The sequence below is a fragment of the Haliotis cracherodii genome, unplaced genomic scaffold, assembly GCF_022045235.1.
Source record: "Haliotis cracherodii isolate W230 unplaced genomic scaffold, xgHalCrac1.p SCAF_1, whole genome shotgun sequence".
NCBI classification, from domain to species: domain Eukaryota; kingdom Metazoa; phylum Mollusca; class Gastropoda; order Lepetellida; family Haliotidae; genus Haliotis; species Haliotis cracherodii.
Window position 1 is genome coordinate 18,411,704 of NW_027266264.1, and position 17,551 is coordinate 18,429,254.

General features: G+C 38.4%; 1 protein-coding gene across 7 annotated transcripts in view; it reads left to right on the forward strand.

The window, feature by feature from the left end:
- Positions 1-8,625, forward strand: part of LOC139473907 (uncharacterized) — a 94,199-nt gene extending 85,574 nt beyond the window's left edge. For all 7 annotated transcript variants that reach the window (XM_071256715.1, XM_071256722.1, XM_071256747.1 and 4 more), the window contains one exon: positions 1,120-8,625. In XM_071256715.1, coding sequence (XP_071112816.1) covers positions 1,120-1,205 — 86 coding nt within the window. In that variant the 3' untranslated portion in view covers positions 1,206-8,625. The remainder of the gene's footprint in view (positions 1-1,119) is intronic.
- The last annotated feature ends 8,926 nt before the right edge of the window (positions 8,626-17,551 follow it).

Sequence of the window (17,551 nt, forward strand, 5' to 3'; positions counted from 1 at the left end):
CATAGCATAGAAACACAAGCATGAACTGAAAAGAAATATTTGCTACATAGATATGATACACAGCATAACAATATGTCTGTGTGAAGGTGTATGCTTAAAATACTAAGGTGAAGTAAGACCTGTGAAGATCTGGGGTAGAATAGGTCTTCAGCAAACACCCATGCATGCCGTAAAGGCGACTATGCTTGTCGTAAAAGGCATCTAATGGGATCGGGGGGTCAGACTCACTGACTTGGTTGACGCATGTCTTCCTATCCCCATTGTGTGGATCGATGGTCATCAATCACTGGTTTATCTGGTCCAGACTCGATTATTTTCGGGATCGCCGTCATATAGCTGGAATATTGCTGAGTGCGGCGTTAAACAACAACAACAACAAAAAGAAAGAAACAAAGATATGTAATTATTGTGTTAGTAGTGGTAGAGAGGGATAGTACTTGTGTCCCATTAATCAACTATATATTGCTGACTTGTTCTTTAAGATTTAAGGGAAAAACAATGGAAAAACGTGTTTCATAGATATTCTGTGAAACACTCTTGAAATTACAAGTAGCTACTCAGTAGTTAGGATTGCATTATGTTGTAGCACAAGTCACAATCTAAATTTGCAATTCTTGAAACATGAATGAAGTGGTCAGTGGACATTTACAAGTCTGAAATCAGTTGTTCACTTTTGTTGAAGTCCTGTGTTATTGCCATGTTGTTATACCTCTATTAAGAATTTTGCAATTCCATAAGTTAATCCGTACCACGTGATGAAACAATACATTTCAATGTAGACTCAAAAACCATGTGACTTATCACATGGTCAGTATTGACCAGTGATGTGATGGATATTGACTCATGTGCTAGAAAACAAGATGGCGTCTTGTACGAACATTTCACAGTTCGCAGCTATGTTACTGTAATGAAACAGGACTTTTTGAAGACTTCATAAACTTTAAAATGAATTTCAGTATAACAAAACAAATGATTACTCTTGAGTAAGTAAATCGGCCTTGGTCCAGTTAGACGACCTCAGGGGTCGGGTCCTCGGGTGCTTGTTTTCGGATATTGACCACGTCAAGAGTAATTATTTGTGTATCATTGCTTGGTTCCTCATCAATGTTCATGTTGCAGATGCAGACCAGAAGCCTGTTGCTCTTCCTCCCCCTCCAGCTGATGGGGAGGCTGGCAGGAAAGAAGAAGTCATTGTTCTGGACTGAGCCCACTAAAGAAGAGAAGAGTTTTACTTAAACATTTTGAACTGCTACTGATCTATGTATTGACACAGGTCTGTTTGGATGGGTCTCCAAGAATATTGTGCAAAGGAGTCAGTTTCTTCCAGATATGTGAAAAATGGATCACCAGTATTCTTATGAAAGACTGTCGTTTCTTGTGCTCAGTTGAAGGATATATACAAGATTTCTGTTTTAAGAACTTTAATCTCTGTTGGACAGTGATTAATGTTTATTTTGTCAGAACTATTTTGATAACTTACACAGAAGACACAATGCTGGGCAAAAGATGTGAAGCATTATCGTGAGCTTCAGTATGGATATTAGAGGAGACGCTGTGAGTCTTGTTTGAAACCCTGTGGTAAATGTTGTGACCTATAACTGGAGATGTTTCATGTCTTCTTTTGTGACCAAGAACAAGACATTCATTTTCATTCTGGATTCTAAAGCATTTTGTGACATAGCATACAATGCTATCACATTATTTATTTTGCAGAGTGTACTATCATTTCTTTGGAGACTTCAGGGTAACGAGTGTAATGGTGCAACACTGCTTACAATGGCATTTATGGCTGATGTGTAACCAAATTCTTAATGTACCCCCCACCCTAATACTTTGTGAGAATAAGCACCAGAAGCAGTGAAGCTGCTCTTTGACTTCAGCTGTTTCGTTTTGTGTGACATGACCTCCCTGACAAAATGGACCATCCATGGTGATAAACACAGTTGGAGAATGTTAAGTGGTGAAGATTTCCTGGGACCTCTGTTATTCATGTCAGAGTGAAAGGAAGACGTTACAACCACAACCACAAGGAAGAGCTTTCTGTGTAATTTCTCTTGAAAGACTGACTTCTTCAAGAAATAAATAAAAGGTTGACTTAGAGCAAGCTGGAAATGAGATTGAGTAATTCAGCTTGAAATGAAAATCTGGGTTGTTTTGTGACATGATCAGTGATGGAGTCATTCAACACAAGGCTTCTAGTGACAGTTACAGATAAAAGGGTTTCCACTGCCAAGTCAGAATGATGACCTAAGGTTATGCAAGGGTTTGATCACAAAGGAGTTCCATGACAGTGTTGGATTGATAGTGTGAGAAGAAGTCCTGATAAGGGAACTGTTGTGTTTGGTTTTTTCTTAGTTGACTTTGTACTAGTGTCCATTTATATTTGTTTTAGGCCATTGCTACTTCCATGACAATGTTTGCATCCAGGCTAAAACAAATCTTTGATTCTCAGGCACCACCTGCATCAAAATAAGACAACTATGTTTGTGAGCTAATAGTTCATGTAATCATTTCGACCCCCAAAAAAGAAAAAATCCCTGCTTGCACCATTTAGCCAGAGTCCGTCTGAGAATTTATTTTGATTTTTGCTTAATATGTTCTCCATGATAATCCATTTTGTTTGTGAGGAATATTACTGAAGATGACCTGGAACTCAAGACTGTATGAAGATGATCATGATTAAATATATGTGAAATGTTTTAATATGCTGAGTTAGCATTACTGAAAATGATCCATATGCAGAGGTATGCAGTATTTGTTTTTAACTTTTGTGTCGCTGTGTTTGTTTTTTCACTGAAATGAAATCCATGTACATTGTTTAAGACTAGTTATGAATGTCACATGTTCTTGTCTTTATCTTGTGACATATACTACACATAGTGCTATGTGCTAAGAATATACAGTAATTCGACTGGAAATACCTGATGGAAATACTTTCGTTGCCTTTCATATTTAGGAAACACTGAAGTATCAACTAAAAACACACTCACATTTAGGAACAATGTCTGAAGGAGAATAAGGACTGCTGTGTTTTGTAATAACATGACAATGGGTATCATGACACATATATTTTGATGTTCACTTATTTCCTCAAACTGTGTAATAACTAAGACAGATATCAACATAACTATAATGATGTACATGCAAGAATTATGAAACCTGATTATGTAACTCTGCATGTAATGTAAGCATCAAGATGACACTACATATAAGTGTGGGGTGGCCGGGTAGCCAAGTGGTTAAAGCATTCACTCTTCACGCCAAAGACCTGGGTTCGATTCCCGACATGGGTACAATGTGTGAAGCCCTTTGCTGGAATATTGCTAAAAGCGGCGTAAAACCATACTCACTCGCTCACTCACTCACATATAAGTGACTTTGTCAGCAATGTCCAGAAGAAAATTAATACCTGTACTTGTGACCTGATGAATGCAAGAATCGGCCAAAAATTGTCAGTAGGTGAAGTGTTTGATATAAATCAATATAACAGAATGTGTTTGACATTAGACATGACATTTTGTTTTGTTCCAAATATTTTGTTGAAAAAATGAGATCATACAACACTTTGTTGGTAGGGCTTGCAGTACTGTAGTAATACATTTAATCATTACATTGCAAGCATCCACGAGAGGACATTCCATCAACTGACTGGAATGAACACAAGTGCATGAACACCAAACAACTTGATCAAATAGCCCTCCTTCCCCATTCCTATTGGATGTAACACAAGCCACCTGAAGGATGAGGGCCCACTGTCGTAAGTCAATGGAGTCTGGGAGTTGGTGTAGCGCTAAGGTTGCTTGATGCAAGTGGACCCAACAAATACATGTTCTTATGAAAATTCACAAGTTTGTTTTCCTGTGTTGAATTATTAGTCATTCAAATAATCTGTTGATACCATGCCATTACTTAGACCAACTTAGATCTATTTAACCATGTATGTTTTTGTATACATATCCTGTACAGAGCTTCCACTTCACAGTGCTATATGTGTTGTGATCATGTGTCATCACTACTTATCATAGACAGTTTCTATATTGGCTGTTGTCTGTCTTGTTTTGGAACATGTTATTATTGTGTGTATGTGTTTACCTTCATTGGAATCATTTTGCCAGAGATTCTCACAAGTTGTCTAATTCACAGAACCTAGCAGACTTCGGGGGATCTTTGGTCACAAAGTTTTCTTCATGATTTAACATTGAGTGAATCTTCAAATCTTAATGCCAAAGTATAAAATTTATTGCAATAAGTCATTTTGTTGAAAGGCTTGGTTGTCATATGTACATTTCCTAATTCTTGAAATTATGTTAAGGATGCAATGTGATCAAAACCTTTTCACCAAATAATTAAATGATGAAAGATGTTCTCATTGACTGTATTGATTGGTATTTGATTTCCAGCATTGACCTTTGACTAAAATACATACAGCAGCACTTCAGAGTTTATTTTGCAGATAAAACATCATGCTGTGTTTAATGAAGGTATGTTATTGTTGAGTTGGTACCTTAATGTCTGACACAGATAAGAGGAGAAGCATGAGACAGATATCATACATAGTATCTTTATCGCCATTCGTTAAGGACAAGGGCTACCCTGTTTATGATTGTGATTTGGGATGGGTTTAATGTTTTCAATATGTAATTGATTAGAATTATGCCAAAGGCCATAATAACCATTTGGAAACGTTTTGTTCTACATAGGATAAGGAGAAATGTTTTTCTTTGAGTTGACATTGAGATTGAATATTCTCCAAAATGTTGGCAGTATGTAAAAATTGAATAGAAAACAGTGTATTAAATACGACACACGGTGACACCTGCTCTGATCATGTCAGGTAAATGTAATCAGGGTCAAAAGTTTAGCTTACCAGAACCAACACTTACATGTGATTTATGCGTTTGAATTTTGCATGTTGTCCATTATCCACTGTAAACTTTCAAATTTGTCATTTTCTCCGTTTGAGTGAAAATGTTCCTGGATTAAGTAATAGTGTTTACTATAAAATTAACAGTGGCAGCCAAACACTGCATGAGTTTATTATATTATGTGCAGTGAGCATTTGGTGTGTGCAGAAAAGTTGCACTATGTATTTTGATAGTTATATAACCTTTGGCATTTGTTTTTCAACCCAAAACTTGTTTCATGGTCCTTGAAATTGTAAAGAACATTAGTAATCAGATCAGTAGTACTCAAATAATTCCTCTCTTTCAAACATGGCTTAACAATGGCACTCCACAGCTAAGATCTGATATTAATTCGGGGCTTACATGTTGGTCATTGTTTAATGAAGTCTTATGCATTGAAGGTGAGCTACAGAGCCTCATGGCTCTATTGTTTGAGATAGACCCTGGTGGGAATCTCCCCACTCGTTGCCATGGTGCCATGGCTGTTCCCTAACCATTCAGATACCATTCATATCAACTTGATGTACTATCAGTCATGTGTGTACAGTGATTGTTTCTGACATGCACTTTGGTTTGTTGTACATGTTGTACATTGTCAGCACCTTAGTTTGTATACCTGTTGTACAGGCTCCCTGGCACAGAGGTGTGGGTAATTATTCATCATGGCACATTGTCTGTTTGACATCTTCTCTGCAACCTATTTCTGAAATGACTGGAAAGCCTGTTTATGGCATTTATGAGGTCACTGTATAGGAGGAGCTAAGTATCATTCATGCAAATGAATTCTCCACCACTAATTCTGAATTGTAAGCCACTTCTTCATGATGAATCCAAAGGAGCATTGGTAAAACACTGGACTTGCGTAAATGGCAGTTTTGTTATTTCCATCATTTCTCAGCCAAATCAGATCAACGGCCAACAAATGTCACTTTGGTTCAGTAATATGCCATGTATGCATGATATCAATGTGCATACATTTACAGGCAATATGTGGTGTGTGCTAAACACATGTCAAACTCTTTCTGCAGATTGTCAGTGTTATTAAGTTTCAACTTCATTGACAATGATGTCATCTTTGAAATCACACAAAATTCTGATCCAATAAAAGTCATGGCCACAATATTAAGAAGTAATCAGTTATGAGACAATTGTGAACTTTTTGTTATGTGATATGATGTAAGTCACTATTACTTTCATATCACAGTGTAATGGCCCCACTGTTATTTTTCTAAATCATTGGTCATGAATTTAAACTTATATGTGATTGACTCAAACAATCCTTTCAATAAATAGTGGATGATAACATGTTGATGCCTTTGTCAAATTAGTTCACATTTGTTTCTGAACAAGCATCATGGCTGAAATTATTGTGCATTTTCTTTGACTTATTCTGTAGATACCTTAGGGAACTTAATCTCTGTGCAAGTGTTCCCTTTGATTGCCACAAAGTGGTCACAGTGGTGTTTTTGTCTCACTGTGTAAGGATCCTTGGTTGTGGTCACAATGAAATACACATTATGCGTGTGTATCTTTTACAAATACAGGGCCATGTGTGCTTTTTATGCTACTCAATGTTTTGTTGATAACTGAGATATGAAAGCCATTCTAGGCCAATAACTTCCAAATAGTAAGTCATCATTTCAGTTGGTGTTTCATGGAATCCTGAATACATGTGAATTAACGATTGTCTAGTAAGGTACAAGAATCATTTCATACATTTAGTAATATTGCACAGCCAGGACAAAGATATCTTTTGATAAAGTTCAGAATTTAATTTAGTTTTTTTACCAAGGTAAAGAGACATGTTATGAAGGCAATGAAACATGAATCAAATAAAGAAAGCATTCAATTGTTCTTTCTTTGGAAAATGATATACAAATGCAAAATAGAATTGGACATAAAATTGCATGTCATACTACCACTGAAGTGTGTCCTTGCTGTGTAACAGGAAGAATGATGGCAAACAGCAGGGTCAAAATCACCTAGCAACAAGAAACAAGATTTTGTCTTTTGTGTCCAAAGTTGGAACCTGATGTGAGTAAAATGGCAACTTTGTGAAAAAAACATTTTTGTGTAAAATGCGTCAGTCTTTCAATTGTTGCTTTAGTGAATATATATTATTAGGAGAAAACATTATGTCCGAATAACTGACTATTGGTTTGTTGGAATACTATGATGGAAAGAAGTTATTACCTGAAAAAGCCAGTATAAATAGTATACTTATGCATTTGAAGTAGACTCCAGAACATGCATATGCATACTTAGATATTGGAGGAGTTGTTTGACTATTTTCTTAATATAATGAAGCAGAAACATTAAGATTTCTTCCAGGCATTATATGCTTGAAATGATTGGAAAGTGTTAAATGGCATTACTTATTTTTGATAAAACACATTCATTTACGATGAATGACATATTTAATCATATCAAAACCATGATGGAAGCAGTGTTTTATTTCTAGTCCTTTACATTACAATTATTTTGAAAGGTCAGTATTTCCTTTTCCTTATATCATTATATAGTTTTGTGCTGCCATTTTGATTTTGTATGGGCATTATCTTGGATAGAAATCTACATTTCTACAATATGTGAGCAATGTGTACAAATATGTACCCATACAAGTTTGTTGCTAAGTGCACAATGCTTATTAAGTGTTTTGCAGTCAGCAATGTTGTAAATAGCTTTATAGAAATTTAAAGTATATGTATGTTTGTTAAGTACCTACAAAACAGCTTTCTTCCATCCCAAGTTTTACTAATACTTAGAGTCGATAAGCCAGTGGATAATGTAAATACCTTTGATGAACTTTACCAAACTTGTATCCCATGCAATAAAACTTTCCGAACTCTTTTTTATTTTTAGTAATTTGTTCCATTTTCAATTTTGTTATGAACTTGTAACTATGCTGCATTTGTTTAAGTTTTTAGTTTTTGATCTTATCATTTGTGTTTAGAGTAAGATAATTATTATGTTAACTTCAAATACAATGAATACTGGATAATTGAAGTATCTTCGTAATATTCATACTCATATCAGTTCGTGTGTTAATAGAATGAGGGAAGATTTGAATGGCTTTGGGGTTGCAGAAGTTTTACATAGGTATTGTTGAAAAATCTTACATGTGGACATACTGTAGTGAAACACAAGTGAGAAACTCTGCTGTTATTACCACTGTTGGTAAGATGTCCATGTTTGGGGTTCCCTAAACAAATTATTTGTAAGCATGAAAAGGGTAATCTGTTTAGTGCTTTAGAATTGTTTGAAAGGTTTGAATACCATTTTTTGAGAAGTGCTGTATTTTCAGTTAGAAAAAACTCAGCAATAATCTTTGCTATTGTATCTGTTCGCAATACACAACAGAAGATTTATGTTTTTGGATGTCAAGGCAAGTTTGATGGAGACATCAAAGATCCTACCAAATTCATACAATGGAATTTAAGGTCTTTGACAAAGGTACTTCCTCATGTACTTCAAATGTTCACTTGTTTTGGGTTGTCTTACTACACACTGACTATTTCATCCTGATCGTGGTATTCAAACCTTTGTATTGATGCTTAACATTTTCCAAAGAGATTAAGTTTGCAAGTCTGTATAGTCCTTGTCCATCTTCATGCTCTATGTTCCTGTGTGGTTGAGATAGAGCAATAATGGTACTTATTACTGTCCTGTACGGTTTAGTAGACCAAAGCAATCATGGCTGTTATACTTTTTGTACAGTTTTCTAGTGACTATTTGTTTCATGAATAAAGAATTATGATACTGTATTTGTATGTTGTTCTTTGCACAGGTTAAACAAACTGAACAGCCTATGCTGCCTCGGTATGAAAGTACCCTCCAGATGGAATTAAGGGTCATGCTCAATGTCTAAGGGATGTGCAGCAACTCTTTGCAAAAATAAGAACCTTCAACCTGCTTCTCTGTTTTTGTCTTTGTCTTCAACCTGCTTCTCTCATGAAGATGTCTTTGTCTCTTGCATAAACAAAGTCATTGCCCTGGCCTCCTATTCATGATCAGTGGACATCAATAAATATGTTTTCAAAACTGCCTTACCTGCAGCATGTATATTGTGTCTGGTACTAATGCCATGCTTTGTGCCCTCTCTTTCTGGACTGCCAGATACTGGAAGATGCCAAATGATGCTGATGTTGAAAGGTGGAATGGGCAAAAAAAGTCGCCATCTGTTCCATAATGTTTTCTCACATCAATACCATGAGGTCATCATCAAGACTAATGAAATGCACCCAGGCTAAAAGTAGGTGACACGAGTAGGTCAGATTGGATTTCGATTATAAGACTGTGCTACCTGACAGTAATAACTATTAAGAGAGGTATGTTGGGATATGACAAACTGAACTACATATATCTGACAAAGAGGAGCGGTCGGGTAGCCTACTGGTTAAAGCGTTCGCTCGTCATGCCGAAGACCCAGGTTTGATTCCTGACATGGGTACAATGTGTGAAGCCCATTTCTGCTGTCCCACAGCATGATGTTGCTAGAATATTGCTAAAAAAGCGGCGTATAAACATTCTCACTCACTCACTCTGACAAAGAACAGTATTATTGTCATGTCACAGGGTATCTTAATAATATGTAAAGAAACCTTACAGTTTCATATATCTTGAGAATTTTCCACTTGGAAGAATCCAAAGACCATGGCATTGTGTAAACATATACATTTTCACAAGACAACCCAGTAAATGCACATTGTTGGGACACATGCACTCCGTTTCAGCACCATTTTTGAGGAGAGTACAAAATAAAACATTGTTTCGGTTTATGTAACACGAACAATGCATATGAACGCCACATGCTTCGCGGAAAACACATCTTGGCATTCGTTGCACCTGCAGAAAATGATGCATTGCAATCTTCAATGTAGGCTTTTGTTCGATGGAGTAAGACACACTTTACTTTTTGTGGTCGTAGACCAATATTCGTGGTCCTTACAAATGTTAAACGTGTACTTGCTCCTATAGTTAGTGGTTCATTCCTACATTCGTGGTCATGTACCTTCTATAGTTTCTTTATTTTCATTTATTCCATAAGAGAATCACGTTTAGTTCCCCATATGTCATCATAAGAGAACCACGTGTAGTTCCCCATTAATTGTATAATCCACGTGGAGTCAAAAGGACGGAAGGTAGACGCGTGATCGTCGCCTTCCACTGCCAGACAGTCGTTTTCCACTGCAGTTAGATGAGCATGTAATATGCAAAACGCATTAAACTCGTCCTCGTAAGATGGATAAAATAAAATTAAATAAAAAATAAACTCGAATTGTGTGATCAAGCAGCAGGGAGTCTTTGTAAGACCAGCAAGGATGCAACGTCACTGAAGCGTCACCATCCGCACTGCAGAGCATACATACTACCTCTGTTGATGTGGCGAAGGCACTTATATGAATACCGCGGCCACCCCACGCCTTTACTTTCAATGTAGAAAGCTCAACAATGTAGACAAAGTAGGCATTTTCTACTGAGACATTTGAAGTCCTACGTCCGATTTTACCATGCGTATAATGTCAAATATGATAGTTATTGCGTAGATCAGGTTTTGAAACAATCAGCAAAATGTTTTTCCCTTGAACTTTACGCGAACTTGAATATTGGGCTTATACATAGTTTGGGGAACGTAACTATGGTCTTCGGTGTGAAGGACGGGAGGATTCACCACTGGGATATACCCACCTCAGTTAAGGAATGATGATATTTGCATGAGTTTCACCTGTCTACCTTCAACATACTTCAAAAATATTACTAATAAAATATGTAAGTGATTCACAGATGGGTATAAATGTCAATAAATGGTTTCACGCTGTTCATATTGTTGGTTTTCACAGGTCATGGTTTTCATCAGCATGTGATTATGTCGCGTTTGCTGCAGAACGTAGGAAATATTAAATTGTAGGGAAATGGCATGATAAATATCACATGAATCTCAACACTTGGATGCACGTGCTGCACTAGTGGCTATAAAGCACAGGGGTATCGAGCTGTTATTGAACGTTATAAGTCATGCCTGGACCCACTGAGGCTCCACGAAACAATGCCATTAGCCATTAGGAGGTTCAGCCCTGGCAAAGCTTTTGAACATTTCACGGAGCACAATAAGACGATTTTGGCACGGTTACCAGGCACAAAGAACAGCATGACCGCCCATGACTCCTTTATCCGCTTACGTCTCAGGTATGCACAGAGTCTATGACCTACCGTCAGGGTTCGACGCCAGACATAGGTACAATGTGTGGAGTCAATTTCTGGTGTCAGCCGCCGTGATATTGCTGGAATATTGCTAAAAGCGCAAAAACCATACTCACTCACACGCGAATCAGAGGCATATGATGATATCATTGCACACAATATGCCAACAAAGGTTACATCAGGAAGGTGCCTGAAAAAGAAATTAAAGAAACAAAATGATTCATATCTCATGTTCTTGTCGTGAAACCAGATAGTACAACAACGAAAGTCAGAATAGTCTTTGACGCATCAGCAACATGTAACTGTCTGTGGCCAAAGGAGACGTGGTCTCAAGTAATATCGTAGTTGCAGGGAGTCATGTGGCACCTCTTAAAGCAGTGAGTATTCCAATAATGGAATTGCTTGCAGCTGTCATTGGAGTTAAATTTCTCAATGCTGTTGTAAAAGCCTTAGCAATAACACCTCAGTCTGCAACACTATGGTCTGAGAGATAAAATGTGTTGTGGTTGGTGAAAACTTCGAGTAGAAGTTTTATGTCATTGGTGGCAAATGGTGTTGAATTCATCTTTGAGAATAAAAATCCTAATCAGTGAAGGTATGCCCCCTCACAACTGCACAACGCTGCATATATTGTCAGTAGAGGTGCTCAAGTTCAAATATTGGAGAACAGGAAATGGTTAAACGGTCCTGAATTCATGACTTCAACTGAAAAGGATTCGCCAAAACAAGTTGTTGATTTCATTCACTGTGCTAAACTTGAAAGACGAATTCCTCATATGGCAGTTACAATGTTCTGTGAAACAGATGAAGTACCACCTTGGCATTTAGAACATTCTACGTTTTCAGACGGGAAACAACTTTGCAGAATTCTTGCATGGGTTTTCAGATTCTTCAACAATTCTCGTATACCAACCTATATCCGTCAAAAAGGTGAGCTGGATCTTGAAGAAATTCAAGATGCTGAAATGAAACTGTTGACCAAAACACAAAAAGAGGCGTTATCTGCAAAATACAGCTGCTGAACAAAAGTTTGTTACATTGCTATGTTTACATGGCTATGAAGACTATATACACATATTACAAGGTTATTAATACTTTTATTGTAGCGCTATTTGGTATCAGAAGAAAGTACATTCAATAAGGAGTATTACCCCCTTTTGCTTTTCGTAGTGCCTTTATTCGTTTAGGCATCGATTCCAAGAGACCACGACAGGTATCTTTTGAGACAGAATACCAATATTTCTTTATCAAATTCCAGAGCTCCTGGCTTGATGTAGGCATTTCCCTAGCTACTCTCTTGCCAATGATGTCCCAGAGAGTCTCAATAGGGCTCATGTCAGGGGAATTACCAGGCCATTCCAATAATGGTATGTTTCTGGCAGCCAAAAACACACGAGCGCTCTTGGAAAAATGGGCAGGGGCTTTATCTTGCTGAAATAGGAATGTTTTACTCGGAAATACAAGGCATTCACACTGTGTTTTGAGGTCATTGATGATCTCAGTCTGATATTTCTGGGAAATAAGAGTACCATGCACCTTTTTAAGAATACCGGTACCATTTGCTGACATGAGTCCCCAAACATGAACCTGGGGTGGGTGTTTTACGGTCACCTGTGAACAATAACTGCGGTATCTCTCATTTTGGAGACGCCTTACTTTCATCCTACGCCTATTACTAAAACATCTGAAAATAGATTCATCGGAGAAAAGTACACGGTTCCAATCTGCCACTCTGAAATGTGCATGTGCTCTTGTCCAGTCCCGTCTCAGTTTTCTCTGCCTTGCATTCAGAAGGGGATTTCTACAAATCATTTCAACCCAAATTGTTGTAGACCTCTTGAGATTGTCATATGACTGATCCGCAAACCAACACTTTTCCGCACAATACCCCTCAAAATGTTCAGAGTTGAGAATCTGTTTATCATACACTGTTTGCGTATCAATCTGTCTTCTCTTTCTGTTGTGCATCTTGGTCTGCCAGACCTGGGTGCATCAATAAAATCTCCTGTGGCATCAAATTTTTTCATCAACTTTATCATACCATGTATTGTGACACTACAATTGTATTTTTCGGCCATCACTTTCTGAATTTCCTTCCATTTCAGTGTGAGGGTGCCTGAGGGTGACAATCCGGGTTCTTTCACTAAAAGTTAAATTCCTTTGCTTTGTCATATTTGCGGCAGCAGATATTGAAAAAATCCGTTATCTAAGACAATTCTGCAATAGAAAACAGATAAAATCTTCTTTGGTAATGCCAATTTTAAATGGCACCGGACATCAAGTCATGAAACCCTTTGTACAGTGTAGGAATTTTGTATGTATCTTTATATTAGATTCCAAAATGAGTATATTACATTCAAAGGCAATTAATGTTTCGAAGAATTATGCAGTTTAGTTGTTTCATAAACATTAGAAAATACATGTTCTTAAAGAACGTACTCACCGAGACTTGAGCAATAATTGTAAAGCATCCATAATCTAACTCAATGTTCTGCATAATATATACCAACATTTGTTTTGCCTTATTTGCATGAAAAATGTGTGGACTATCTTATTTTGACAAGAAAAGACCATCTTTAATACTTTTTGGGGAAACGAATGCAACAACTGTTACGAAATTTGTGAATGTAACAAACTTTTGTTCAGCATGTACATTGCCTTGGCTCAAGGGTCAAACCATTGCCCACAACAAGTAAACTCAATCCAATGCTTGATGAAAATGGTCTCCTGCGATCTGGTGGAAAACTGAAAAATGCAGAGGTGTTATCTGCAGACGCAAGATTTCCTTTTATACTACCCAGACGAAATTGGGTTACAAAACTGACATTCAAAACTTTTCAGGAAGGTGAGGTGAGGTGAAATGGGGTTATTGCATTTACATAGCGACGTGCATGCACGTGTGAGTGTGTGCATGTGTGTGGCTGCTTGTACTAGTCCGGACTGATACCAATTCATGGTGGTAGGACACTGTGATACCATGCCACAGTTGAACATGAATACCCCACTCACACATTGTATACTGACTCCGAGCCGTCCAGTCCTTGTTTTAGCCCCTTAATGCCGAATGCCAGACATGGTAACAACAAGTATCATTTTTTAATGTCTTTTGGTATGACGCGGCCGGGGATCAAATGCTCTACCACTAGACCACAGAGGTGTTTTTTTAAAGAAGGTAAGCACATGGGCACGAGCAGTATTTTGGCAGCACTATCGTGAAGATTCTGGTTTATTACCAGGGAAGATATTCGTGAGTTGGAGAGAGAGTGTTCTTTGTGTCCGCGTCTAAAGACAAACCCACTCATCATCAAATCATGGCAGATCTTCCGGCTATTAAGTGCACTTACTCCAGTTGGTGTTGACTTTGTGGCCCATTTATCACCGTGTAAGATCTAGGAAAATGTCACCAAAAGCGATACCTTTGTCTCTTTACGTGTCTCTGTACACGAGCTGTACCATTAAAGGTGGCATATGGAGTTGACACAGAATCCTTTTTGAACTCCTTTAAAGAATGGCATATAGACGTGGGATGCCAAAGGGAATGATTTCTGATAATGGCACGAAATGTGCTGGGCTGCAAAGGAATTGAAGGTTCTTGAAGGTTCACTTGCAAAAAAGGAGTTACTTGGACTTTCAATCCTCCTCATGCACCTCACTTTGGTGGTGTCTCTGAGTCCACGATTAAGTCGGCCAAACGTGCTATCTTTGCAATATTGAGCGCTGGAGATGTTACTGATGAGGAGTTAATGACTGCCTTCACAGGTGCAGAAGCTCTTGTTAATTCTCGACCATTGACTTACCAGAGTGCCCATCCACAAGACGAGACACCTTTAACACCAAACCATTTTCTTCATGGCCAGATGGGAGGAGAATTCGCTCCAGAAATTGATTCATCGTTCACTCCAAGGAGGCGATGGAGACGAGCCCAAAAGCTTGTGAGACAAGTTTGGAGACATTGGATGGATGGTTACCAACTCTCAATGTCGGAAAAAATGGTTCACACCAAACAAAGGCTTTAGAGTTGATGACGTCGTGATTGTCGTGTCTTTGAACACCTCCTCGTACTTGTTGGCCTCTTGAAAGGATAGTCACGATATTTCCTGGACAGGATGGTCACGTTCGAGTCGAGGTTCAAGTTGGACAATCACAACTTACAGACCTGTGACAAAGATCTGTCCTTTTAAAAGGAACAGTGTCGCAGAGAATTAATGTTCCAGTACAGTGAAACTAGAAGAGCTGAAGATGTAGCATATCTGATAAGTTTTTCTTGTACTCAGTGTAAATCTTTTAATTTTGATCGGGATTCGTTTAGTTAAAGGTCTTCGTGTTAAACTTGTTATTGGTATTAGATGATAGACATGGGTCTATCATCAAGAGGAGGTATGTTGAGGAGATATAATAAAAACCAAACAAAACATTACTTTGGTTCATGTAACCTGAACAATTCATATAAACACCACATGCTTCGCGGATCAGGGCATTCACTGCATGTACAGAAGATGGATTCTGACACGTGACGCATTGTAATCTTCAGTGTAGGCTTTTCGTTCGATGGCGCAAGACACACTTTACTTTTTGTGATCGTAGACAAATGTAAAACGTGTACTTGCGCCTATAGTTAGAGGTTCATCCTACATTCGTGGTCATGTACCTTCCATAGTTTCTTTATTTTCATTTATTCCATAAGAGAATCACGTTTAGTCTCCATATGACATCAGAAGAGAATCATTTCTCCGTTCCCTATTAATTGTATAATTTCATGTGGAGTAGGAAGGACGGAAGGTAGGCACGTGATCATCGGCTTCCACTGCGCAACATTCGTTTTTCACTGCAGTTAGGTAATATGCAAAACGCATTAAACTCGTCCTCGTAAGTTGGATAAAATAAAATAAAATAAAAAATAAACTCGAAATGTGCGATCAAGCGGCAAGGAGTCTTTGTAAGACCAGCATTGATGCAACGTCACTAGAGCGTCACGATCCACACTGCAGAGCATACATACTCCTTCTATTGATATCGCGAGGCACTTATATGATTACCGCGGCCACCCCACGTGGTTCACTCCCAATTGTCAGACATCCCATTTGTCAGACGACCCAGTTGTCAGACAAACTAGTCAAGTGTGACCAGTAAAACTGCCTGGTCTTAAGTACTAAATAATGAGCTGCTCCAAACTGTGGGCAGACTATTGCATGTGTTTTATTAGCAAAGATTTAGAGAAGTTTTTCTAGGGATATAGATTAAAGGAAACTCAGATGACATACGCCAGATTCTTCGATTTGAAAAAAACCCAGAGGTACAGCAGACTCTCAATCGACCCTTATCACCAGCTACCGTATAGACAGATTTTGAGATGGCGGCCATTCGAGAGATTGAAAGTGAATTCCCAACAGCAGACATCAAGGGTTGTTTCTTCCACTACACCCAGGCTATAGGGAGGAAGACTCAAGACCTTGGCATAGCTGTCCAGTACAAAGAAGATCCCCAGGTGCAGAGCTGAAAACGAAGAGCAGCTGGATTTCAGCAGCCATTCTGTGTTTAACAAGTGGACAGATCTGGTGGTGACAGAGTTATGGTGTGAGATTTACTTATATACACGTCAAGATCAGCCCTTGTCCACGTCCCAGACAACTAACATCCGTTCGTTACTGCAACAAAATCATTACACACATTCCATCATTCCAGTTATGGACCAAATTAACGTCGTTTTTCAAACAAATATATTAAAAGTGATTCCGTGGCAATTGATTGGTTAACTAAGCATATCTTTCGCGTTTATGTTTCCATAAACTGAAAGAAATTAAGCACGCCCACTAAGGGACTACTGTTTCTTGATTACTTCTAAATATAAATGTCGGGGCTTTTGTTGGATTATTGCTCTGAACAATGTCGCTGATGTCGTCTTGTTGTCTTCAGTTTTTTAATGTGTTTATTGAAAAAAGCAGCTCATGAAGTTATTATTAAGCAAAAACCTGTGTGCACGCCGCTTTTTACGTTTATACCTCCGTAATCGCAAAAAAAGATTGGACCCGTGAAGATCCGGGCTAGAGTAGGTCTTCAGCAACCCATGCTTGCCGTCAAAGGCGACTATGCTTGTCGTAAGAGGCGACTAACGGGAGCGGGTGATCAGGCTCACTGAATTGGTTGATGCATGTCATCGTATCTCAATTGCGTGGATCGATGCACATGATGTCAATCACTGGATTGTCTGGTCTAGACTCGATTATTTACAGACCGCCGTCAGGCTACATGGAGGAAGACTCAAGACCTTGGCATAGCTGTCCAGTACAAAGAAGATCCCCAGGTGCAGAGCTGAATACGAAGAGCAGCTGGGTTTCCCCTTCTTCCTCTTCCTGAGGTGCAAGAACCCTGGCTTGAGGCGATGGATGCGACACCTGAGGTGGGAAGATCCCAAGATTTCAACGATTACATGGTGACGACATGAATTG